Source organism: Paramormyrops kingsleyae, chromosome 6 (assembly GCF_048594095.1).
Source record: "Paramormyrops kingsleyae isolate MSU_618 chromosome 6, PKINGS_0.4, whole genome shotgun sequence".
Taxonomy (NCBI): domain Eukaryota; kingdom Metazoa; phylum Chordata; class Actinopteri; order Osteoglossiformes; family Mormyridae; genus Paramormyrops; species Paramormyrops kingsleyae.
The window spans coordinates 18,905,846-18,933,319 of record NC_132802.1 but is presented as its reverse complement, the minus strand read 5'-3'; the positions used below and the strand labels follow the sequence as shown (position 1 = coordinate 18,933,319).

General features: G+C 41.3%; 1 protein-coding gene and 1 long non-coding RNA gene across 3 annotated transcripts in view; one reads left to right on the top strand and one right to left on the bottom strand.

The window, feature by feature from the left end:
* The window catches only part of LOC140591892 (uncharacterized), a 54,159-nt gene that overhangs the window by 8,919 nt on the left and 17,766 nt on the right, over positions 1-27,474 (bottom strand). The window contains exon 2 of the long non-coding RNA XR_011992207.1: positions 20,443-20,537. This is a non-coding gene — a long non-coding RNA (uncharacterized lncRNA). The remainder of the gene's footprint in view (positions 1-20,442; positions 20,538-27,474) is intronic.
* Positions 376-16,334, top strand: LOC111840386 (sodium- and chloride-dependent GABA transporter 1-like). Of its 2 annotated transcripts, none has more exons than XM_023805143.2 (15): positions 376-746; positions 1,748-2,082; positions 2,360-2,491; positions 2,709-2,809; positions 2,998-3,107; positions 3,255-3,387; positions 6,536-6,670; positions 6,793-6,896; positions 7,206-7,330; positions 7,535-7,647; positions 11,964-12,095; positions 13,637-13,739; positions 13,955-14,055; positions 14,570-14,737; positions 14,846-16,334. In XM_023805143.2, the coding sequence occupies exons 2-15, from the start codon at positions 1,851-1,853 to the stop codon at positions 14,951-14,953; spliced, it is 1,797 nt and encodes a 598-aa protein (XP_023660911.2). In that variant the 5' UTR covers positions 376-746; positions 1,748-1,850; the 3' UTR covers positions 14,954-16,334. The 2 variants fall into 2 exon arrangements, with proteins under 2 accessions (XP_023660911.2, XP_072569899.1); XM_072713798.1 differs by having other exon boundaries at positions 1,687-2,082.

Here is a 27,474-nt window from a genome sequence, read left to right as displayed (position 1 = left end):
CTGTGAAATATTGGAATAGTACAATGTCCTCATTAATGTTTGCACTGTTGAAGCGCGTTGATCTTGGTGAGACGCGCGAAGGGAATATTACTGGGGGGGGGGGGGGGGGATTTCAGCGTTTAGTTAAAGTATCAGTACGTATCCTGCAGATCTTCGAGATACTTATACTTTTAAATATAACACGAAATGTTTTACAATGAATTCTAATGGCCTGAACCTTCTTAGACTCATAAAAGCCACAATGACATCTGTGACAAAGAACGTGTCTTTACGGTCCGGGGGTATAACTTTGAACGGTAAACCAATATTGTAACGTGAATTTTTGTTAGTATATTCTATCGCTGTCAGTCATACCAACTCAAATATGTTGACAAGACATTGGATCTCCAAGCCACCTACGAACTCAGTGGTGCTTATTGGTGTTTGGGCGACATTCAGATGACATTGCCGCTCTGTCGGGGTGCAATGGGATTTATACTACAAGTAACGTTTCCGTTTGTTGAATTAATAATAGCATGAAACCAGGCGAAGCTGGTCTTTTTCGTAGGCTACTGGTTTCCCTCTCTCCTCAGCACCACTGTGTACTGGACAGCAGCAGCACGCAATAAAGCTTTCGCGCGCCTTATGCCCAACGATGCCTTTTGGCTTATTTTAAGTAATTTAATGGGAATAGGGACAGTGATTAACTTAGGCTAAGTGCGACTCGACAAATATTAAAATAGTAAATCCTGGATCGTCATTTCAAAGTAAGTTATCTTAATCATATCTTTTTATTGAAGAGTGCTTTCCACTATTGCCGTCGCATGAGTTTTGATAGAAACGGTGATGACAGAATATGGGTAAAAATGAATTTCTTGCGCATATTTCATGGTATCAAATATTTGTGAGGAATAGTATAAAAGACATTCGCCTTTGAAAGGTGTTTACCTCGGCCGATTTAGAAACTGTCGAAGGCTTGCGAGAATGTGGGTAACATAGTTGCTTGAAGTATTCTGATTTTGCTTTAAGTTGATTTGGATGGGCAGCGATTGCGCTTTCAGAATAATTAATATGTGCAGATACCTTAACTGATAATATTCGGACCGCAAGTTGACGGTGTATTTATCTTGTCCTATCTTATTGGCTTTTTAAAAATAAAGCAGTTGGACTGCTCAGAATTAAACCTATACTATGTTTTCATATCTTAATTTACGAATACACACTGTTTTTAACACAATGAATCACTGACTGCATGGATCCGTATTTCCCGGATTCCACGTTTTTGAGGGCTCACCGGTAGCATGCGCTGTACAATCGTAGCCTAATAAATGTTTACGTTTTGTTTATTTTTTAATACTAACCTTCCTGTGGATTTCACTTGACCAAAGCATATGAATGACGATGGAATATTTTAAGTAGTGTACTCCAAACTGTATGCTTCAGTCACCGTGCATCTCATTTTTCATCCAAATGCTCAGACATGTCTTAATTGTGAATATGCATATTAGGTTATCGGTTCTGTATTTTGCAAATGCACTATGAATCCTGCAAATAGATCAATGTATTCTACATAATGGAGGATTCTCTGCTTACTATCCATTTGACTATGTTAAAACGATTTATGTGTAACATATTAATAACCATTTTTGTCTGGTTTTTAATAAGAATTTCAATTACTGATCTCAAGGTTTCTGTACGTTATTTTAGCTATAGGCCTACGCCACATTTCATCAGAAATTTGCCTCACCCGTGGATTCTCCCTGCCCAGTATTTGCACTCAAGATAAGCAGAAGAGTCGTGAAGCCGCTGTCTCAGTGGAGTAGTGCTGAAATCTTTCGTCAAGCTGCTAAACCTCTACTAAAGCCAGAGACATGACGACAAATGCCAATAAAACTTCGGATGGGCATGTTTTAACGGAAATGAATGAAGCACCTACCAATGACAAACCCAAAACCTTGGTAGTGAAAGTGCAGAAGAAAAATGATGTCCCTGAACGAGAAACTTGGGGAGGAAAATTTGACTTTCTTCTGTCGTGCATTGGGTATGCAATCGGACTGGGAAACGTGTGGAGATTTCCTTATCTCTGTGGAAAAAACGGTGGAGGTAAAATGCGTTTCTTGGATGTTTTCCTTTCATAAACACAAACGGGGTTTAAAAAGTGGAACACACATTGATGAAATTGCCGAATAGTATTTTTTCTTTATTTAAAATTTTCTGTGAATGTGCACAGACCCACAAGCATATGTCCATCGACTTAAAATATTATTCAGATTTGGTAGCAGGTTTTTAAAGAAATGTTCACTACATCTGTCATAAACATGCAACGTAACCAACAATGTATGCATTGGCGGTTACGTTGCATGTTTACTTGTATTTCCAGGAGCCTTCTTAATTCCATATTTTTTGACCCTGATATTTGCTGGAATGCCCTTGTTTTTCCTGGAGTGTGCCCTCGGTCAATACACGTCAATCGGCGGACTCGGAGTCTGGAAGCTGGCCCCGATGTTCAAAGGTAGACATTTTAAGTTATGCCTTTGCAAATTATTCCTAGATTTTTTTTGCAACAATTTGACACAATCATAACACGTTCCTTGAATGACATGCAGCATGCGGATTAGTGTATGACCGAATCCTATGGTTTACTCGTAAATCATATATTTATTATAACTATGTAACGCTTTCATATTGTATGTTTCTAACGTTTAAAAATGTGATTTTCTGTACATTAGGTGTTGGCCTGGCAGCTGCTGTTCTGTCTTTCTGGCTAAACATTTACTACGTCGTAATTATTGCATGGGCCATCTTCTACTTGTATAACTCCTTTACTGCAGTAAGTACTTCTATACATTTCTTATTATAGGTCTATTGTATTAAATTATGTATCAGACAGGCATATATGAGGCATTACAATACTTAAATATGGTAAGTATTAACAGGAAAACATACTAAAATGGCCACAGTCCTTGGACTACATGATCTATGTTTTTACATGATCTATGTTTTTTTCTTTCTCTGCAGGAACTTCCATGGAAATCATGTAACAATCCATGGAATACAGAGAAATGCTACTCAAACCACAGCATTGCGGACACGACAAATCTTACCAGTGCTGTCATGGAATTCTGGGAGTAAGATGTTTCCTCCATGTGCACTGTTTATATATTTGTCACTGCCTTTTGTTGGCATATAAAACGTTAAACTGGATAAATCAACTTGTACAACTTAACCTATTCTCACTGACAAGGACTTCACCAATGTCCTTTCTGTTATCAAAGGCGCAATATGCACCAGATGACCGATGGTCTGGAGAAGCCAGGACACATTCGATGGCCGCTGGCAGTAACCCTGGCTATTGCCTGGGTCCTTGTGTATTTCTGTATCTGGAAAGGAGTTAGCTGGACTGGAAAGGTAAGCAGCTTATATGGCTTTGTTAGACAGCCAGTGATGTTTCCCTCTGTCGAGGCAGGCATCTGAAAAGGGGGTACGTCAGGACTTATTACATAAGGGGGTACAGTACATCGGTCATTTCATTCTTCATAATATGTCATATTTCATTAATTAGAATATGACTGGAACTGAAAAAAAGATTTAATGCAATAAGAAACATGAATATTAAAATTCACCAATGAAAATAATGTAAAATATATATTGATACTGTATTTTAATGTTTATACTTTATCTATTTATGTCCAACCAGACATAAACTTTTTGCATTCTAATTTTATGTACTGTTTTGATATTCTACAAAGACATGAGGATTAGCATAAAGTGGGATGTGACCCTGCCCAGACTGGGGAAGGATTACCATAAAGAGGGATGTGACCCTACCCGACTGGGGAATGATTAGAATAGAGAAGGATGTGACTCCGTTTGGACTGGGGAATGATTAGCATAAAGAGGGATGTGATCCTGCCCAGACTGGGGAATGATTAGCATGAAGAGGGATGTGACCCTGCCTGGACTGGGGAATGATTAGCATAAAGAGGGATGTGACCCTGCCCGGACTGGGGAAGGATTACCATAAAGAGGGATGTGACCCTACCCGACTGGGGAATGATTAGAATAGAGAAGGATGTGACTCCGTTTGGACTGTGGAATGATTAGCATAAAGAGGGATGTGATCCTGCCCAGACTGGGGAATGATTAGCATGAAGAGGGATGTGACCCTGCCCGGACTGGGGAATGATTAGCATAAAGAGGGATGTGACCCTGCCCGGACTGGGGAATGATTACTATAAAGAGGGATGTGACCCTGCCTGGACTGGTGAAGGATTACCATAAAGAGGGATGTGACCCTGCTTGGACTTGGGAAGGATTACCATAAAGGGGGATGTGACCCTGCCTGGACTGGGGAATGATTAGCATAAAGAGGGACGTGACCCTGCCTGGACTGGGGAATGATTAGCATAAAGAGGAATGTGATACTGCCCGGACAGGGGAATGATTAGCATAAAGAGGGATGTGACAAAAATCAGGGGCTAAGTGAAGTTTATTCAAGGCTTAACTTTTTTTTGAAGGAAGACTGGCATTGGGGGTAAAATACTCGGGGCTATAGCACCGAGTCAGTGGACCTAACAACATCCATGACCAGGGCCCTTTTCTGGAGCCAAGCCTGGGGGGACAGCATGTGGGCAAGAGCCTGGTGATCGGAATAACATGGGTTCGCCCTCCTGTGGGCCCACCGCCTGCAGGGGGAGCCGTGGGGGTCAGGTGCAGTGTAGACTGGGTGGTAGTCGAAGGCAGGGGCCTTGACAGACCGATAATCAGTGACAAAATCTAGCTATTGGCACAAGGAACATAACTCTCTGGGTGGGAAAAGACTCTGAGCTAGTGGAGGTACAGTAGAGAGATACTGACTAGATATTGTTGGGCTCACCTCAATGCATGGCTTTGGCTCTGGAACCAAAGTCCTGGAGAAGGGCTGGACTCTATTACAGTCTGGAGTTGCCCATGCTGAGAGGTGCTAGGCAGGTGTGGGTCTATTTATGCCCCCCCTGGTTTGGACCCAGTACGTTGGAGTTTACCCCAATGAATGAGAGGGTTGCCTTCTTTCGGGAGATGGGCTCTGTCTGTTGTCTGCGCATAGTACAGTATATGCACAAAACACCAGTTCTGAGTATCCAGCTTTCTTGCATCCGGAGGTAGTCAGAGGACAATGAGGACATAAGGGCCATGTTCTGGGACTCCATTGCAGAAGCAGCAGTGAGGAGTTGTGGCCATAAGGTTGTTGGTGCCTGTCACGGTGGCAATCCCCGAACCTGCTGGTGAGAATTGTCAGGCTGAAGATTGAAGCCTTCCCAGCTTGGTTAGCGTGTGGGTCTCCTCAAGATGCTGACAGTTACTGGCAGCTTCGGCAGATACTGAAGCAAAAGCTCAGGTGTGGGAGGAGTTTGGAGATTGCAGAACTTGCTGAAATTGCAGAACTGCTGTTCCAGTTACATTTTTAATCATCAAGTGTATATTTTTTAATATTCTTTGTTTATAAAAAAATATTGCCAATATTAGTGTAGTAATTTTTAAAGTGCACTGCCAAAAATACTAGGTATTTCCACAATTTTGTCCACTAGTATAAGTGGGTGTTGGAATCCACCAGGGCTGCCCTTTATCACCAATTCTGTTCATAACTTTTATGGACAGAATTTCTAGGTGTAGCCAAGGGGTGGAGGGGATCCATTTCTGGGGCCTCAGGGTCAAGTCTTTGCTTTTTGCAGATGGTGCAGTGCTGCTGGCGTTGGCAGGCTGTGACCTGCAGCATGCACTGCTGCACTGCAGTTTGCAGCTGAGGTGGCCGGGATGAGGATCAGGACTTCCAAGTCTGAAGTCATGGTTCTTGACTGGAAAAGGGTGGATTGCCCTCTCCTGGTGGGGGAGTAGTTACTACCTCAGGCAGAAGGGTTTAAGTATCTTGGGGTATATGAGGGAAGAAGGAAGCAGGAGATCAACAGGCCAATTGATGCAGCATCAACAGTAATGCAGAACGTGGTAATGAAAGAGCTCAGCCAGATGGCAGAGCTTTCGCTTTACCAGTTCATCGACGTTCCTACCCTCACCTATGCTCACGAGGTTTGGGTAAGGACCAAAATAATGACATCGCGGATACAAGTGGCAGAAATAATTTCCTTTGCAGGGTGTCTGGGCTCAGCCTTAGAGATCGGGTGAAGAGCTTGGACATTCAGGAGGAGCTCAGAGTGGAGCTGCTGCTTCTCTGCATCTAAAGGAGCTAGTTGAGGTGGTTTTGGCATCTATGTACTGTAGGATGCCTCCTGGACACCTCCCTGGGGAGGTGCTTTGAGCATGTTCAACTGGAAGGAGACCTCGGGGCAGACCCAGGACACGCTGGAGAGATTATATCTCTGGCCTGGCCTGGGAAAGCCTTGGGATCCCCCAGGGAAGCTGGAGGAGGTGGCTGGGCATCCCTGCTTAGACTGCTGTCCCCATGACCTGACCCCAGATAATACATAGATGGGTGGATAATTCAAATAAGATGAACATTAAAACATTTGGGGGACACATTAAATTATGGTGTGACGTGCTTTTCTCTCTTTTTCTCTTCCAGGTTGTGTACTTCTCTGCCACATACCCCTATATAATGCTGTTCATCTTGTTTGTCCGGGGAATAACACTTCCTGGAGCAAAAGATGGAATCCTCTTCTACATTACACCAGACTTCACCAAACTTAAAGAGTCAGAGGTTTCTGTTAAATGTCATTACAATCTTTAAGAGAAATTGAGTTCTTTTCAACATGTTTCTTGTCTGTAAAGGCTTCCTATTCTCCACTATTCTATTACTAAATTCACTGTCCCTTATGTCAGGTGTGGCTCGATGCTGCTACTCAGATTTTTTTCTCCTATGGTTTGGGCCTGGGGTCATTGATTGCTCTTGGGAGCTACAACACTTTCAACAACAATGTGTACAGGTACAGATGTCATTCACAACAACCTTAATAGATCTGGTCCTTGGCTTGTTTGTTACTGGTTTGGTGAATGTCTTACTTAAAAGCAGCTGCATTTATATTCCTTGTCAGATTTTAAGAAGAGGTTTATGTGTGCTTTTCTACCTGTGTTGTCTAATCTACAAATGTGAGACATCTAAATGTATTGAAAGTATAAACTGCTTTGGGTTTGGAAAGACACTCTAGAAGGCTAGAGAACAAATAAAAAGCAAGAAAGAAATTGATCAATATCTCTTGCTAACAATACTAAACTGTGGTGTGTATGTCCCACAGAGACTCTGTCATTGTATGCTGCATCAATTCCTTCACCAGTATGTTCGCTGGCTTCGTCATCTTCTCCATTGTCGGCTTTATGGCAAATGTCACAAAGAGGCCAATTGCCGATGTGGCTGCTTCTGGTAATCGCACCTGATACCACCCGCAGTTTTGTTTCAGTGTCATCCTTATGGGGGATTAAGCCCCATTTCTCAGAACAGTATGCGTTCACAACTTCTTGAGCTGCTGCTGTTACTGCTATCATTTCCCTCACCACTATTAGCACTCCACACACACATACCGGCTTATGACACCAGGTTTACCCAAAGTTCTTTTTTTCATTGCAGGTCCTGGTTTGGCTTTCTTGGCGTATCCAGAAGCTGTGACGCAGTTACCTGTATCTCCACTGTGGGCAGTTCTGTTCTTCTCCATGCTCCTTATGCTTGGAATTGACAGTCAGGTAGAAGTTCAAGATGACTTTTTTTTTCCCCAAGAGTGCTTATGTACATACTGTACCCTTTGACCTTTCTTCACCTGTTTTTGGTGTAGTCAAAGATCTCATGTGGTGGTTAAGACCAAGATGTCTATGAATGGCCACCTTACTGGGGTGGAGGGGTGTGTCTGTTCCAATGATCCTAGGAGTGGACAATTGCCCCTGGTAGGGTCTCCCATGGCAAATATACCCTAGGTGAGGAGCCAGACTATGGACACTTTAAACAACCATTATGAAAAACATAAACACAGGGATGCCAGGGGCTGTTCCTGGAGCTAGGCCTGAGGGGGGAGCTCGTCAGTGAGGGCCCGGTGGTGGAGCACAGCCTGAATAAGCCACGTGGGACCATGCTCTGTTGGGCCAACCACCCGGAGGAGGAGCCCGAAGGCTCTGGTGCACTGTGGATCGGATGGCACTTGGAAGCAGAGGCCTTGCAGGCCGATACCTGGTTGCCAGAACTGAATTTAGGGAATGTGACCTCTCTGGTGGAAAAGGAGTCTGAGCTACTACAGGAGGTAGAGGAATATTCTATAAGTACAAAATACTGGGACACACCTCTTAATCATTGAATTCAGGTGACCAATCAGACCCATTGCAACAGGGGTATAAAATCAAGCACCTAGTTTCCAAATATTTGTGAAAGAATGGGTCATTCTGAAGGGCTCAGTGAATCCAAGCGTAGTACTGTCATAGGATGTCACCTTTGCAGTATGTCGGTTCATGAAATTTCTTCCCCGCTAGATATTCCACAGTCAACTATAAGTTATATTATTGCAAAGTGGAAGTATTCACAAACAAGAGTAACAGCCATGAAGAGGCAGACTACGTAAAGTAACAGAGCAGGGTCACTGAGTGCTGAGGCACGTAGGGGGTAAAAGTCGCCAACGCTCTGTTGACTTAATAATTGCAGAGTTCCAAACTTCCTCTGGCATTAACCCCAGCTCTAAATCTGTGAGCCAGAACCTTCATGGAATGGGCTCCCCTGGCCAGGCAGCTGCATGCAAGCCTCACATCGCCAAGCGTGATGCCAAGCATCAGATGCAGTGGTGTAAAGCACACTGCCACTGGACTCTGGAGCAGTGGAAACGTTTTCTGTGGGGTGACAAATCACATTCTCTGTCTGGCAATCTGATGGACGAGTCTGGGTTTGGCAGATGTCAGGAGAACGTTACCTGCCTGATTGTGCCAAATGTAAATTTTGTGGAGGAGGGATAATGGTATGGGGGTTGTTTTTCAGGGGTTGGGCTAGGCCCCTCGGTTCCAGTGAAGGATATTGTTAATTCTTCAGCATGCCAAGACATTATGGACAATTCTATGCTTCCAACTTTGTGGGAACAGTTTGGGGAAGGACCTTTTCTGTTTCACCATGGTTGTCCGCCAATACACAAAGTAAGGTTCACAAAGACTTGGTTGGGTGAGTTTGGTGTGGAAGAACTTGACTGCCCGCACAGAGGCGTGACCTCAACTCCATCAAACACTTTTGTAATGAACTAGAACAGAGATTGCAAGCCAGGCCTTCACATCCAACATCAGTGCCTGACCTCACAGATGCTCTTCTGAATGAATGGGCAAAAATTCCCACAAACACACTCCAAAAACTCCATATTGATGTCTATGCACTTAGAATGGGATGTCAAAAAAATTCCTGCAGATGTAATGGCTAAGTCTCCCAATATGTTTGTCAATATAGTGTACTTAGATATGGTCGGGGTCACCTCATCGCTTACACGAGCTCTGAAACAAAACTCCTGGAAAAGGACTGGACTCTATTCCATTCTGGAATTGCCATAAGTGAAAGACTTTGGGCAGGAGCTGGTTTACTCATAACCCCCTAGTTTGGTGCTTGTACATTGGAGTTAATCCCAGTGAAAGAGGGTCTCCTTCCACTTCCAGTTGGAGGATAGGCTCTGACAGTTGTCTGTGTAGTGAAACCTGGAAAGGTGCGATCAGGAGGAATGGGCTGTCAGATCTGAACCCCAACAGTGCTCCATTATTGAACGTAATTGTTAACCACAGTTTGTTCATAATGAACACAATGCTTGAGCAGCTCTACCTGTTGCCCCCAGCACACCCTTACTATACATTTAGGTCTGCCTGATCTGTCTGGCATTTTCCCCTGCTATCTTATCCAATGCAGCATCAGGTGGTGATCAGTTGAAGTTTGAGTAACTTGGGGTCTTATTCATGAGTGAGGGGAGAAGGGAGCAGAAGATTGACAGGCGGATCAGTGCAGACTCAGCAGATACGTTGACATCGTGTCAGTCTGTCATGCTGAAAAGAAAGCTGGGCCAAACGGCGATCTATGTTCCTACCCTCACCTATGGTCACGAGCTCTAAGTTGTGACCAAAAGAATGTGATCGCTGATACAAGCAGAGGAAATGAGCCCATTTGTCTGGGTTCAGCCTTTGAGATGCAGTGAGGAGCTTGTATATTTGGGAGAGGTTCAAAGTAAAGCTGCTTCTCCTTTGGCATTGAAAACAGCCAGTTGAGGTGAATCAGGCATCTGTCTAGTATTCCTCCAAGATGTTTCCCTGGGAGGTACTTCTGGCACGTCCAACTGGCCTGGGAGCACCTCAGTATTCCCCCAGAGGACCTGGAGGAGGTGGCTGTGGAGAGGGAGATCCAGGCATGTCTGCTCAGACTGCTGCCCCTGCAAGCCTGACCTGGATAAGCGGAGGATGGGTGGATGGATGGATGAATTGATGGATGGATGGATGAATCTGGTCATTTGAATGTGATGATTATTTCACAATAGAACCTCTAAGAGAGATCATGGTAAATGAAGTAAGTCAAGAACTGAAATTTGATGGGTTTTTTTTAATGGCAACTGGTAGATACAAAATACGTTTGGTGTAAGAAGAGCTGCTGAGTTTCACTGTCATGAATCCATCAGAAGTTGAAGCTCCAAGATGGCTGTGAATAGCTGACAAATCACAATTAGAACTGATGCGAATCTCTTATAGTAAACTATTAAAAAGTTCTATTGTAAAATACACACACACACACAAAAATGCATACACACATACATAGTCTGTAAATATAAAAGAGTCTCAAATGAGACTTCAAACTTTCATGGTTTTATGAGGTCACTGCACTTAAAAACATTTCATACTAACTATATAATACTGAGGCTCTATATTGGGACTGTACACTATAGGGGGCAAGCAACACTTTCTTGTTCCAAACACAGACTCAGCATAACACAGACTGATCAAGCAGATCATCAGCATACAACATCATCACCTCAATGGTGGATAGTATGAAGACAATAACAGAATTTAAAACAACAATGAACACACAACCTACTGTATAGTCAGTAAAATATAAAACATAAATACAATAAAGCTGATAAAAAACACAGTGCATAACTAAATGAATTATATATGCTGCCAGGAATGCTGGGAGGGATATCCCTGAACTATACCTCAGCCCCCCATTGGAATTTATTATAAAATAGATAGATTTATGCGATTAATTCACTATAGAACTGGTAGTTACAATGATATATTAATGCATTGTAAGATAGCTATTCACTTTCAACTTGGTTAGAATAAAAAACTAGTTTGGTAGTTTGTTTTGCTGAGACTTGTGATGATTTTGAACAGCTAAATTACAATTTAATGTCCCCAAACATATACGAGGGAGTTACATTTATTTCTCTTGAATTCACAGCTGTTGCATATAAATAGACCAATCATTGTATGACTACATTCTAATTTTTTTCACGTAAAAAATGCTTTCATAATTTATTATTAGAATTTACTAGTTTTAGTCAGTCTTTGAATAAGACTTACAATAAATGTCAGTTTGAATAAATTATGAGTAAAAAAATAATGAAACAGTGCCATAGGGTTTTTTTTTTTTATTGAAACTAATTATTTAGCATCATGTTGATGATTTGCCACCATGGGTGTCATTAGGTCCGATTATTTTGGGCTGTAGCCCTGAGAATTTTACCCCCTATGCCAGTCTTCCCTCAAAAAAAAAAAACTCGACTTAGCCCCTGGTTTTTCTCAGTAGCTAGAAACACCCCTGTTTTCCACTGATGTCACCTATGCCATGTAAGGAAATGGCTACTGAAAACCATTTCGCTACACCTGAGGTCAGATAAGTTCGTTTCTAAAAGTTGGCAATATACTGAAGAAGGGTGTACTCTCTTTGTCCCGTGATAGAATGTGCAGCTGCAGTACATGCATGATGAAATAAAAAAAACATTCAGCCCACAGGAAAGTTGTTAGTAAGACCTCAGCCATCTCTGATAATGTGCTTGTTGTCCATGCAGTTCTGCACTGTGGAAGGCTTCATCACAGCCCTGGTGGACGAGTTCCCAAAGCTGCTGAGAACAAGGAGAGAGCTCTTCATTGCTGGGGTCTGCCTTGTTTCCTATGTGATTGGTCTCTCTAACATCACACAGGTAAAGCATGAATCCTACCCTTCTGTTGTGTCAGAACAGTCACATACGTCATAAGGGTCTAATATTAATTACTTATAGTGTATTTATTTACATTTTATTCTTTAGACAATATTATTTTTAATGTCTAATAAAGTATGTGGCTGATTTTTAACTTAAGAATATTGATCCTGGATTTTCTGCTTTGTGGTCTGAACAGCGTTAATTTTGACGGCATATTCTGATTTAGTTGTAGTCTCATTTTAGTCGTCTGATTTTTATTTTCAGTTTTAGTCAAGGAAAATTAAAGGATACTGTAGATTTAGTTGACTACATCTATAGTACATGCAGTCAGTGAAACAAACAGGTTTAGTTAATCTAATATGTCATTTTTGCATTTCATTGAATTTTTCACTTGGTTTTCTGTGTACACATTTACATGCACTCAGATTGGTCCACCTCTGAATTCCTGAAGGAAACTGAGGCAAAGCTGTTATTATTTAATGCCATTAGGGTTGGACATGCAGTCTTTAAGGACGCAGATTTAACTGTTGTAAGGCTGCACTAATTCTAAAATGTATAATGGCTTTATGTGAACTTTATGAATAATTTTATTTATCATAAAACCAAAATTATATGCATATGACACATCTTCATTCATAAGAAAACACAGCATTGCGGGGAAACTTGAATAGAGAAAACTGAAGTGTCCTCTCTTAAAAACATAAACAAGTGTCAGAGTAGTGAAAAGCAGCTGGGATGTGCTTATTTCTACACCTAGCTCAGATTATGGCAGTGAACTTTTCAAACACATTAAAAGAGAAATCAACTAATTTGTTTCTATTCATTTCATGGCACTTTGTTTGTAGTGATGTTTCCCATTACTGCCATTCCACACGGGTACTAAGTCTTCTTTTCTTTTACATCAAATGTGAAATTTATCCATATATCAGAACATTTTTTCCTACCTAAAACTGACTGTAGCAAAGACTAGGCTTTGGTGGAATCTTAGTTTTCAATATATAGTATTTTGATGGTATTTCCAAAAGAAACAGTATTCCTGTATTTTTAAACCTTGCCAAAATTCACCAAGCTGACATTGATTTCCCATGATAAAATTTACTCAAGCCGAGCACAGACATAATGACAAAATAGTTTGCAGACAGATGTTAGAGAACAAAACTGCAGTTTTTACACTGTTGAAGCTGGATAGGTAAACATTATCCAATCATGAGCAACTTCAATCAACACTAAGTAAAATGCTACTGCTGATTGGCACAGTTTGAAATTAATCTCTTCCTGACATTTCAATCTTGTTTTTATTCATTGACGAAAGTGTCAGTACCTTTCATCATAGTTTTTGGCATCATAATTTAGTTTTTATTTCATTATCATCTTATGTCAAAAATCTTTGTTGTCGAATTCTTTTCGTCATAGTTTTTGTCAAGAAGACTAACACTTTTTTAGTACACTTGTGAGTATATTTATATGAGTATATTTATTATTGAATGCATGGCCAATCTTACTGTAATATTTTGAGTATTATGTTCCTGTTTTGTCCTCAGGGTGGCATCTACGTATTCAAGCTGTTTGACTACTATTCGGCCAGTGGAATGTGTTTACTGTTCTTAGTGTTCTTTGAGTGCATTTCTATCTCTTGGTGCTATGGTGAGTACTGAAAACAACTAACCAATTCAACTGCATCCCTCTAGCAGGTAACCTCTTACAATAAATGTAGTAAATGTTAGTGGCTAATAGTGAATATATCGAATCACATTAAGAATGATTCAGTTCAAACATCAGTCAAACATAAAATAAAAGAATTTAGCTTTGCAATGTTACAGTCCTGTGTTATAATCTTGTAAATAATTTTCTTGTGTCAGGTGTCAACAAGTTCTATGACAATATCAAGGAGATGATTGGCTATAAGCCGTGCATCTGGTGGAAGCTGTGCTGGGTGGTGTTTACTCCTCTCATTGTAGCTGTAAGTCCTATTTCTGAAAATCATTCAACCTCACCTTCCACCCTACAGCACCCACATCACTGAAATAACAGCCCCCGACTTCACAGAAGACAGGGCCAGAGTAAGCCTGGAAGTGCAGGCTACTAGGCAGAAGGCTCCCTCGGGGGGGGGGGGGGGGGGTCCCTGATGATTGCAGGGCTCACCCTCACACTCAGTGTAACAACATAATTCTATATCCTTCTTATACTGTTTGATAAATAATGTGATACCTGAGTATAGCTGTAATACAGGCACAGTTTAGATGGAAAGATGACATCTGGTTAAAACATGCCTTTATTAGTTACACATGAAAGAACGGAGTGAAAAAACTTTAGGTCTTAGTTTGTAATAGGTTTATGTATCATTATTCAGTTTATTGATATTTGAAGATATCCGTCCACCCATTTTCCATATGCATTAATACGTCACTGTGTAACCAGTGGTTTCCTCTGTCACGTTTGACATGCTTTATATACAATGATTCATTGCCTGCCAGGGGGTGTTCCTCTTCAGCGCTGTCCAGATGGTCCCCCTCACCTTGAACAACTACGTGTTTCCAGCTTGGGGACAGGGCGTGGGCTGGTCCATGGCACTGTCTTCCATGGTGCTCATACCAGGATACATGGGCTACATGTTCCTCACGCTCAAGGGCACCTCCAGAGAGGTAAGACATCTCAGGGTGGGGTATGAGTATCCAGACCATTCATAGAGGTGCAGATGAAGAACAATGCAGGAACTGCTTCTGAACTCGGTACTTTGTGTGCGTTTCCAGCGTTTTAGAATAATGATTCAGCCTGTGGCCATCATCAAAGTCCAGGAAAATGGACCGGAGCCCCAGACAGAGAGTTCCAACCCTGCTAATGAGGAAGCTTATATATAAATACCTTTTTAAAAACCACCTTTAAGTCAGAAAGCATAATCATGGTTCAATGAGACCATGGACTTCTGTATCAAAATAATAAAATCCTACCTCCTGGAACGAAATGAGACCAACCTGAAAACAACTGTTTCACATTTATTTTGCATTAGTAATGACTAAGCCAGCCATATCATACTAATTGCTAATATCGTGTAACAGCTTGACTGTTAGTGTATCTAACCTGAGTTAAACCATAATCAGAAATATTGTAACTGGGATTAAAACTAAACTTTATTTACCTGACACAATTCAGTCTAAATACAAATTCTAGCATATAAATTATATGTGTGTTAAGGTAAATAATATTACTGTCAAGAGAATACTTAAGAATAGATTAGGTTTGATTATAGTACTCACAAGGAAATTTATGTATTAATCAATAAGTAAGTAAAAGCAAAAAATGAATGACAGAAGTTAAATTTTTCTACACCCAGGACTGTGTGAAAGCCAAGGCAATGTTTTGTGTATACTCGCATACTGTATATCATGCTATTCCAAGACAATATTTGTTAGCGAGCCATATAATCTTGGGAAGCCTCCTTATTATCATAGCCAGCAAGATTTCACCTTGTTAGTGCATAAAGGAGTGAGAAAGTGTCTCACACAATTTTAGAACCGCTAGGTGATGCTTATGGAAGACTGTTACAAATTTATATTGATTGTCTAATGAAATAAATAACTCTATGTATGACCAATTTTTTGTGCAAATTTTAAATACATTTTCTATTTTAAGGTTTAAAGTATTTAAGGACCAAAATCTCACAAACTGATCTGTAACATGCAACATCTCACATTTGATGAGACTTAACCAAACTGGTCAGACAGCACTGCAGAGGCACACCCAGACTCCCAGTACAACAGTCCCACAGTAATGTTTAGTGTAACATGCTTGCCATTCTTCAGGATCAAAGGATGTAAACAACCAAAATGTCTTCTAAAAAACCACCAGAGATTAACACTGTGAGGACCTTCAGCATTCAAGCAATAGATTCAATAGACAGTATAGTAGAGTCATAGGACTATGCAGTTTATTCTAGAGCAGTGGTTCTCAAACCCTTTTGTTCCACAGCACATAATAATGAGGTTCCCAAGGTACATCATTGCTGTGTTACCCCCTAGTCCATTCCTGTATAGTCAATGGTGTCACATCATCACATGAATGAACAGGCACAGATCAGGTAAACCTAATTATATGACAAATGACTTGTTTGGCAATATTCCTTGTTTTGTCGGCAAAGAATTGGTATACACCAAGTGAAATAATACTTCAATTTGTAAATACTGTTATTGTTGATTGTAGCTAATTCTGTGTATACATTGTAAATAAAAATGTTCATTTTTTTTGGATAGTTTTTTATTGTGTAAAAGCAACATGCCAGTGAAGTCGTGCAATTAAGTCTTCTGGGAAATGTGAAGATTAGAGTTTAACACATCCCATATATTGTGCAATCACTCCATATTAAAAAAATAAAATGTTGTATCCAGTTTTGAACCAATATAGGGCACGATTAGTCTTGTATTTTCTGACCACATTCTTGTGAGCTCGATTTAGTGTTTCATGGGCACGTTAGATAAAGCACAATTTAATTCATCATCAACAATGCTCCGGTAACTCAACAAATGCTAACAGTGCAATACTCATGAGTTCAAAACTCAGTGAGCACCCATAAATCGTACCCCTTCCTTCTATGTCAGTTAAATGTGAGTTAAATGTGAGTTAAATGTGAGTTAAATGTACATTGTGCGCACAAACAATCTATAATAATAATAATAATAATAATAATACTGTCTGTGGCCCCTCCAGGGCTCCAAATACACCATTAGTGTATCTGGTACAGTTTTTATTGTTATGTCACAGAAAATGTTGTTCATAGTGAGAATTGGAAAAAGAATATTAATATTTTGATATCTAAAAAATATGAATACAGTAGTCCGCCATATCCGAGGGTCACACGTTCCAAAACCTAACTCTGACAGCCCTAATAAAAACATTTTACAGCACGTAAAACATGTTATCCATTTCTTTCATGAAAAGGTTGACTAAGGCATGTTAGGACTAAATTCCACAACACGCCAGGCCCGCTTCCGAGGCACCCTGTCTGAGAACCACTGTTCTAGAGAGACATTATATGGCCTTTGATTATATTCCCCAATTTTATTAAATTATTTAAAAGCACACAATATTAATGACAATACCATTGTGTTTAAATAAAGGTAATGATTCTTTGTTTTATTATGGCAGCTAAAAGTGGCAGGGATATGGTTGAATTAGTAATTTCTTTGCAGAAATACTTAACTCTGTGCAATGAATAAATGTTCTGTGGATTTTCTATGAAGTCACCCACTGCAGTTTTCTTGGAAGCTGCTGTAAAACTGTACTTTGTGAAATATATGTTCCTGTGAATGTTCATATGAACCTTGTTTTGGTCTTAATGTTCGTAATCCGTATTTTGCAATAATAATTGATTAATAATAATAATCTACTTCAGAAACCTGAAGACATATCTTACTGAGATGAAGAAAATATATGATATAAATTAAGGTAATAATTATAGAAATTTTGTGTAGTAAAAGAATATTGTTTTGTATATTTCTAACTGTAAAAAATACTAAATGTCTGTAGATGCTGTTGTATTGAGAAAGCACGATTGTCATGTTTAAAAACATTAACAGAAATAAATAACATATATTGAATATTTTGCTGGATGTCTTTTCTATGATTATCAAGACAGCAGGCCAAAAATAGAAAGTTCGCCAAATAGAATGTCTGTCCGATACAATAGTCCCACAAAGGACAAAGGCAACCTACTGGAAATAGGGGTGAAGAACAAGTAATACAGATACTTAACTGTATGTTGGGACCCACCTCCCCCCCAAACCCTGCTGTTTAAAATACCTTTGAAACACCATATGCCGTAACGTAATGTCTGGACGGTCTGAATAATTACATACTGTCAAACTCTGCTACTAGGAAACATTTAATCAAACATATTTACATTTTATCTAACATGTATAGATGACCAAAGCCACTGTCTTTATTTCAAAAACAGTCTGTTGCTAAGACCATAAGTCACCCATTAGATCAAAATTGCCTTCTTTCAGCTATTTGATTAATGTAGATTTATGTACAGTACCTCTTAGTATCCAATTGCGTTATGGGTAAATGGGATTCGCGTACTATCCTAGTTAGGCAGGTTAAACAGGAGTGCAATCCAGTTTGTCCAGACTACAAGTGCATTACATCAGAAAATCATTTTGGCACTAAAGCTCTGACCACTGGTCACAATAGCAATGTTAGTGTGAATCAATGATTACAATCACACATCAGTTTACAACTGTAAATGGGGGGGGGCAGTGTGTGGCTCAGTGGGCTAAGCCTCTGTGCCTGTGATCGGAAGGTGGCTGGTTTGAGCCAAGTCTCTGCAGAAACGTCAAGACGGGCAGGCAAGAAGAGAATTTCCCCACGGTGAACAATAAAGTATCATCATTTAATTTCATTACTGTGATCCACCCGCTCAGAACAACATGTTCGACTATGGAGAACTGATCAACAGCTCTTCAGATTCAAGAACTCAGCAGTACCATGGCATAACATTGTTTCAATACTGTATCTGTATACTCATATTGTTTTCTATAAATCTGTAAAGCTATCCATATCTTTTCATTGCTTGATTTGTGTGTTTTGTATTTTACTCTGTAAAAGTTTCCACATTTCACTCAATATGTCATCGGTAAGGATAAATCCAAGGTGACATCACTAAAAAAGGAGAGCATGTTGACAGGCTCTAACGGTAAACTCAGAAAGGGTTTTGGGGCATGATAAATGGACCAAGGGAGTTTAATGGGCATTTTCCGTTGACAGAAGCATTTCAGAAGCAGCACTTGTGCCCTTTGGTCTTTTTTCTAAATCTGCTCTCAAGAGTGATTCAGCCATGCTGCTGACCTACTAAGTAGGTTCTCAATAATTGTCTTGTAGCATGGGCTACATATTTTCTTAGGTGCAAACAGTGCCGTCCGTTTCAGTCGGAAAGGAAAGGAAAGAGATGCCCTGATTTTGCCTGTGAAAGGCTGAGCTAGCAGGCTGTCCCTGAGCCTTTATTCACATCATAAGTAATCCAAGTGTCTGAAGAATGCATACAGAAGTTCAGCTCAGTAACCAAGCTACCAGGCTGTTTCTCCTGTGTCTGCTGTGAGGATTCCAGAGGTTTGAATGTTTTTTGTAATGCGCTGGAGTCACTTTTAATCAGTGAGCCAATACATCATATAAAATGAAAGACTGAAAAGATCCTCACCACAGTGCCTATGATGGAACACCAGGGATGAGTTATATTCTGTACAGCCACTATGGAGATTGTTACAGCTTCTTATCACAGGCAATGCCCTAGATCCTATTAATGGGGGCATTAGCCCCCTTGTCTCAGTCCCCCAGTCCTGTATTCCCATATATACATCACACCCACTGCTTGGCCAGTAGTGTGGGAAACAGCTTTAATGGTGGCTGCTCCCCCCCCAACCCCCCCCCCCCCAGGGGCAAATGCTAGAATAGCCCCTGCTTCCCATACAGTAGTTGCCGGTGATCCCAGATCCTGCCCACAATGTCGCATGTCATAAATTTATTATAGTATGAGAAGCATATCTGTAGTATCTACTAGATTTTATGCAATATATGACGTGATATATACGAGTTACTCTAGTTTCAGAAAATGGCAGACAAAATGCTGAATCAGACCCAAGATTTCTATTGGTAGCAAAATGTCAATGGAAATTTTCAACAACTGTATCAACTATGTCCAATTACATATGTGCAATTTCTAAATCAACTGAAAACTAGGGTTGGGCCAATATCTGAATTTCGATTATGGCCGCAAAAAATATCTAGATTATCGATAATATCAAACATGCGATCCTGAATGACAGCACATGTACCCAGAAGTACAGCCTTGTCTTGTCTCTGGCATGTACCCAGACGTACAGCCCAAGCTTGTCTCTGGCATGTACCCAGAAGTACAGCCCTGTCTTGTCTCTGGCATGTACCCAGAAGTACAGCCCTGTCTTGTCTTTTTCATGTACCCAGAAGTACAGCCTTGTCTTGTCTCTTTCATGTACCCAGAAGTACAGCCCTCTCTTGTCTCTTTCATGTACCCAGAAGTACAGCCTTGTCTTGTCTCTTTCATGTACCCAGAAGTACAGCCCTCTCTTGTCTCTTTCATGTACCCAGAAGTACAGCCCTCTCTTGTCTCTTTCATGTACCCATAAGTACAGCCCTTTCTTGTCTATGTACGATAACTGTGATACATATGTCATGGCTGTATAACTATGGTATATTATTGCATATACATGCGCAGATATTTTCATTTCCGGCAATCAAACAATAATTCACATACAAACTTACATACTATCATTGCAGCACAGCACTGCACTGCCAAAACTGTGCACAATGTTGTACATACCTGTTGCTGTCCTTTCTTCACTGCTTCCTGCCCCTGCATTATCAGCATCATTCCTGCCCCTGTCTCATTAGCATCACTGGCCTGACTCTCTGTGGCTGCAAAAGAACAGCTAGTTAGAACAGAACAGAACAGAACAAAGAAACACAGGCACTGTCTTGTTCTCCCTCAGCATTCATAGCATGTAGCATTTTTGGTTGCTTAATATTGCATCATACATTCATTACTCATTTCCCTTTTCTTTGTAGGCTTCACATAGCCTAAAGTGCAGTGATGTGACTGTGCGCTAGCTAGCTATGAAAGCCAGATAGCAGCGTTGTAAGCACAGTTGGCAAGTTGGCGGCTGTTTACTCAGCACCGTTAACTTGTGTTGCCACCTTTGATTTTTGAAAAACTGGGACACTGATATTTTTTGAAGGGGGTGGTGGGATTAAACCATTTTTGCAAATATGCTATGTTAATATTTGTAGGACTCCCTACAAATGCACTCTTTTGTGCTTGACGATGTCTGGGTACATGTATGCTGTGTAGAGCTCTGTGTAAATATCAGCGGGTTTTGAGCTGTCGCTTCTTCCAATATTTTCTATAAAATGTTACGGGCCGTAAGGGTGTTGGATATGTCTACAGGACACCTCAGCCTTCTGCCCCAAGCTCCACTCGCCAGTTGCTGCTTCAGTCCGCCTCCCAGTTTCCGGCCACGCCCCTTCCGCCCTCTGACCTCTGACCCTGGCCCTGTGTTCCGGTCGACAAGGATAAAGCCTGCTGGTCACATCTAGCTCGAGCTCTTGCTCAACCTTTGTATTTTGGTATTGCTGTGTTGGTTTGCTGTTTCTGATTGACTTCTGTGTATGACTGTTTTCGTTTCTCGGTTTCTGACTCTCTGCTTCGCCCCTTTTGTACCTTTGCCTTCGGATTGTTTGTCTTCTGGTTTGAACTCTCGCTTAGCTCCTGACTACTCTCTTTGCTCGCCCCTTCGGATACCGTGCTTTTGGACTGTGTGTTTTCTGTACGTGTCTGTTAGGTGCGTAAGGAGTGGCTGCCTTTTTGTTTCTGCGAACGTGGTGTTTACTGTTGTTTTGGTTAGGGAATTAGACTTAGTCTTTGTCATTTTTGTTTCCTCTTGTTTTCGTTACCTTTAGAGTTAGCTGAGTTTGGGACGTGTTCGTTAGCTGTTTTGGTTGTTGTTTTGGCCTGGGTCACTCCCGAAGTTTGTTGTACCTCGTGTTTGTAACCGTATCTGTGAATAAATATAAGAAACTACAAAAAAACATCCCTTTGTTTCCTGTGTCCCCCTTTCACGTTCCCTGCTTGTCTCGTCTTCCCCTTTCCCTTACCTTTCTGGCGGTCCCCAACCCTAGACTGGGGATCGTAACAAAAACATCAAGTACAAATAGCATCCATGCAATACATGCCATGTACGGTGGACCTAAAATATACACCTTGTTTTTTTTTTTAATCAGGGTATAATCAAGTTTTAGTTTTGATATTCATAAAGCTTTGTTCATCTCACTGCTCAGGTTTTCCACATCATTGTAATGCCCTGCTTTTAGCTTGTACTGCAGTGTCGGCGATAATGATGGGCCATTACCCACGTAAAATGCAGTGTCTTATGCCAGTGAATCCCAGGTATGTGGGTACTGTATCTCAGCTAATCCACTTTCCATTTTCTGCTAAAACCCATTACCTTGGCTAATTTTGTCATGTAGCTATTGTGTGGAAAAACACGAAGAGAAGGATTGTTTGAGTGATGTAAAATCTGTCTTCTTCCATGGTGGTGTTTTTGCATCTGTGCTTCCAAACACTTCCTGCCACACTTATGCATCTATTTCATGATTAGCTGGAGCCCAGTTGTTTTTCTGATCATCCCTGCCACTGCACTAAAAGCATCTTTTTGTCATGCTGCATTTTCTCTGCCAAGATTTTCTTGACTTTGAAGCTTTAATATTTCCTCAGTCTGATTTTTTTGTAGCTCTTCAGCATATAATGCCCCCTCTGTGATATCACCATCACAGTCTTTCAGCCGATACACTAGTGGGGCTCCAGGCAAACATTCAGCAACAATGAAATATTAATCCGAAAAAGTTTGTTCATAGCCTTTGGTAAATTTTTCGCAAGCCTTTGACACCCTGACCACATCCCCAACATTAAACTTAAACCAATGTTTTTTAATGTACTCGGCACCAAACCGTATATGTTGAAGACATCGAATGTGTTCTGTGTATGTACCTGGTTTATTGGTTTAATTTTAATAGTAATGTGATAATTATTGTAAGCACACACCCAATATTGTACACCGTCCACCTATCTGGTGTTATAAGCTGTAAAATGCCACGTTTGTTTCTTCAGTGTACAGCTGAACCTTTCCAGCACAGCAAAGTGAATTATCCCATGTTTCTTGATAAAATTATGAAAAGACATGTTGAAACTCCTTCATGTAATCCAATTGAGGCTTTTTGGGGTTCTGGCCTTCAAATATAATGTCTTCAAACATATCTCAGCACTGGACTTGTTTTTATGAACTCACACCCATGCATATTCTGACAGTATGTCTACGCATGTTAGCATGCAGTTAAAATTGTCATTCTGCTCAGCACAAGTCGCCATGTCTAATCAGTCAGCCTGCCACTGAGAAATGACATTGGTCACAAAGTCTCTTTTAAAGTTAAGTTTAGCCTGTTTGTGCAAAGTGCATGCATCTTCTCCAGTTAATCACAGTTTCTTTTTTTTTTAATGTACCTTCTGTTCCCTTCCTTCTATCAGAGACCTTTATAGTCTCTCTATACCACCGAACAGCCAAGGGTTTGAAGGTGTATAATAAATGCACTTCAAGTGCTCACAGGAATGATCCATGCAGGCAAAAACTGGATCACAGAAAACAGAAAATGAGGACGTATGTCAATTGCAGACAATTTATATAACATCATTTTTCAAGCCCTAAAGTTTTCCCACAAACGTTGACCTCTTCAGCTCACACATGATGGCCTAAACAGCTCCTTGGACCTTCACTGGTGGCGGCTTTGAAGGTAACATCAGGACCACTTTCACGATAACATCCAGCCAAAGTCTACAGATTCAACAACTTTTCAAAATTGATTAAAAAGTAAAATGTGTCTGGATCATAGAGACATGAATGTCACTGCAGGCTTGGATAGTTCACTGCGCACGCAAGGCAGTCCTCCTGAATGCCCTCAGTGATCCTGTCCAAAATACATGCCAGGGTCCCTTTGATGATCTTTATAACTGGCTTTGAGATACAGCCATCCGCAACGTCACCATCCATTAAGGTAAGCCCTGCAAAACGGGCACACAGCTCATGAAGGACAGGGTCTTCTGATGGGGTCATGAGGAGAGGAGCCTCATGCAGGGTCTCAGCAGCTGCTGGCCAATGAGCCCATGGGGGACTCAGCGGTGGGCGTGTCACTATCACGGTGTGGCATAGTTACAGGAAGGGAGATCACAAGGGCTTTATTAACAAAAAGTTTGGTTTTTTTTTTTAAATAAATCACACTACAAAACCAAAAGGACCACAAGGGGTCATGAACAAATGGGGAAAAACACAAAGATAATAAACTAATACTGAAACAAGTAGGAAACAAACTACTAGAGAACAAAATAAAACAAGGCAAGGGACCAAGGCAACACCAGCAGTAAAAACAGGCTAGGGAACAGGGCAACTGACACATAGCAACATAATCACAATGACTCACCAAGGAAAGGAACAGAGACAGGTACTTAACTACAAACAGACAACCCTGCTAACGAGGGCGCAGGTGTGACACATGAAGTAAAACAACCAATCAGCAGAGACACAGCACAATAAGCAACAGGGCAACTTATAATAATATAATATAACGGGAACTAGGAGACCACACACTAGGAGTTACAACACTAGGATAATAAACATGCAACAAAAGTACAAACAGACCCAAAGTAAAACATGGCAAAAGCAGGGCAAACTAAACAGGGAAGCAAAGAACTAATAGCAAACACTAGAGCAGGGGTGTCAAACCACAGTCCTGGGGGGCCGGAGCCCTGTGTATCTTAATTCTTCACGAATCACAAATGATTCAGCTCAAGAGCTGTGTGGTAATTAGGACAAGGAGTTGAATCAGGTGTGTTAAATGAGGGTAAACCAAAAACTGTGGAGGGCTCTGGCCCCCCAGGACTGGAGTTTGACACCCCTGCAATAGAGTTATACAGTGGTCTGGGGAGCAGAGGAAAAACATTAGGGACTTAGGACTAAGGCAGATGAGGGAGACAGGTGGAATGATCAGCTGTCAGGTGGAATGATCAGCAATACCTACTGGCCAAATGGGGGAAGGTGACAGAGGGTGGGGTCAGACAGGCGCTGACCCTGACAGTCAGCCTGTGTGGAAACCATGAGGGGCTCAGCAGAGTAACGGCTTCAGGAGATGCTGGAGACCATGTCAGACTGGCCGAACTCCATGCGTCTCCTAGCTGAGTGAGGGCTGAAGAACTCGGCTGACCGTTTGCCATAATGCTATTAGCTAAGAGGTGAGGTACAACTGTTTGACTGCTGGGTCACAGAATGGTGGGTTATAAGACATGTTTAATGTGTTAACACATATACAGTGCTCTTGTGTCACTGGCTGTTGCAGACAGAGGTAGATTGCCCTAATGACACTCGCTGTCAGAAAAAAAGATCAGCACTTTCTTCAAATTTATTGTGGATTTTTATCCTGATAGAATTGAAATGCAGAAATCTGTCACACAGAGCATGCTGCTTGTATGGTCTTGTCAGTCTGTGTGGCACCCATGTGGGGTTCAGCAGAGTGTTGCATCAGAAGGTGTCGCTGGACTGGCCAGACTACATGCAACAACTGTTGTTGTACAAGTGGTAAATGACATTTTTGCCTGGCGGCCATAGTAGTGGAACCGAGATAATGTACAGCTGCTTCACAGGCCTACGGTTACATGGCAACATGGAACAGAAATGATGTAAAGCTGCTTCACAGGCCTACGGTTACATGGTGGCTAAACACGCAACCCTGTTGTGCGTATTCTCTCTCCTGTCATTTCTAACAGGCGTTACAGGAGGCTGGAGCTACAGTAGCTCTGACTAAATCAGCCTTTTGCTATTGGGGGATGGGTGACCGAGCTCGCAAAGGAACAGCATGTAAGCCCCGCCCCTTTATGATGCAATCACTTGCTAAGCTCATTGGACATTGTACAAAGTGCTGTTTATGAACATGATAAAATACAAGATGATTTAATCGTCTTTAATGGGTGAGATTTATTGACAGAGGGGGTTTATTCACAGGTGAGGTCTGCAGCCAGAACCTTCTCAAAATTACAGGTAAACCTCTGATGAAAGAAGGGGACACTCTGACACTGCTGATGTCTTGTCAGGGTCCATAAGAACGGTGCCAGGAGTGAGGATGTAACCTAAAAAGGACGGACATGGAACTCATATTTTTTGTCCGTGACATACAGGAAATTGCCTCAAAATCTCTGAAGCACCTGTCAAATGTGAGTGATATGTCCTACTAGAGGCTGGGAATACATCAAACTCTTCAAGTCCTAGGTCTTCACCTCGGAAAGCCATCTCAGTTTGCACTGGACTAAGCATGGCAGCCTGAAACGCAGTAAGATATTTGAGTCATCATTCTAGACATGCCAGAGCACCGAGCAGCACTGCTGCATCCATGCTCAGTGGCGAGGAATTTTGTAAATGCCCAGACCTTGGGAACCGAATGCTGAGCAGCAGTAGATCAGAAGCATGGGGCCGGAATCATAGTCGCGGATACGAGCAGAGGCCCAAAGCCCAAGAGAATCTGTCGAAGGGGTGAAGGGAAAGGCGAGCACTCATGGAGACGTAGGGACAGCGAAACACACACTGCAGGGCAGGATCTGATGATTCCACAGCAAGGTAAGCACTGGAAAACACCAAGGGAGAAACTCTTACTGGGGGAAGAACTGGGGAGTAACTGCTCAGCAATTGGTCATAGAAGCAATTCCTTGCAAAGACTGAAGGAACTGACTAGGCTATGTATACACTGGGGGGTCATGGATAATGATAGGGAAATGAGCTTTAGCTGTCGATGTTCTGGGGAGTTGGATTGGTGGACAGGTGGGCATGGTAGTGCCGGTGGAGGTGGCATCCTGGAACCATGCCTTACGTATGACCAGAACCAGACAAGAGAGTGTTCCAGAGAATGCTACCCAATTTTTCCAGTCTATTTATAAGAATTCTATGGTTAACAGTGTCAGTGATTGTTACAATGTAACAACACACCAAGTAGTCATCAAAATTAAAGAACATTTTTGTGATTTAGAAAGTTGCAGCATCTCCGAATTCAAAGCCATTTTAACATGAATAGAAGACATATATTTTAATCATATTCACCTGTAAGTTACATATACACCTGTATAACTCTTCAGTGATTTCACACCCATAGCTGCTGTCAAGGCAAACTACATTATCCATCTACAGAACAACTAAAAATAAGAGCTAGGACCTTCAGGCAGATATTACTGTGTAGGTTGTGTACCTACATAACATCAACGATCTGAACAGCTCTCAAAGGAGTTTCCTGTTTCCGTGGTCAAAAATTACCCATTAAAGGTGGCACTGGCTCTGGGATGTTGATCACTATAAGAGAAAAGAAAATTTGACAGCCCTCTTATTGTTTCAAGTATCTGTACGACACTAATGAAATAAAAGCCTGTCGTGCACAATTTATGATTATTAGACGAAAGTCATCAGTAACAATGTTTAGGTGTTTCGTTTCTGAGCCTTCCTTTTATAATACCTCCCACTAACATATTGATATTTTCACCTGAATACATAACTCCATCCCAACAAGACATATGAAAATATATGAAAGCTGGGGACAAATAAATAACCCAGGGAATAACCCAGGGTGGGGCACCAACCTGTCGCAGGGACAGGCGATCATCTCTCATTCAATTCTGTCAGCAGCTTGCAGTCTCCTAATCTGCACAGACACCAAGCAAAGAATTAGCACAAAAATAGATATATGATGAATAATTTAAAGTTCATTTGAATAATTA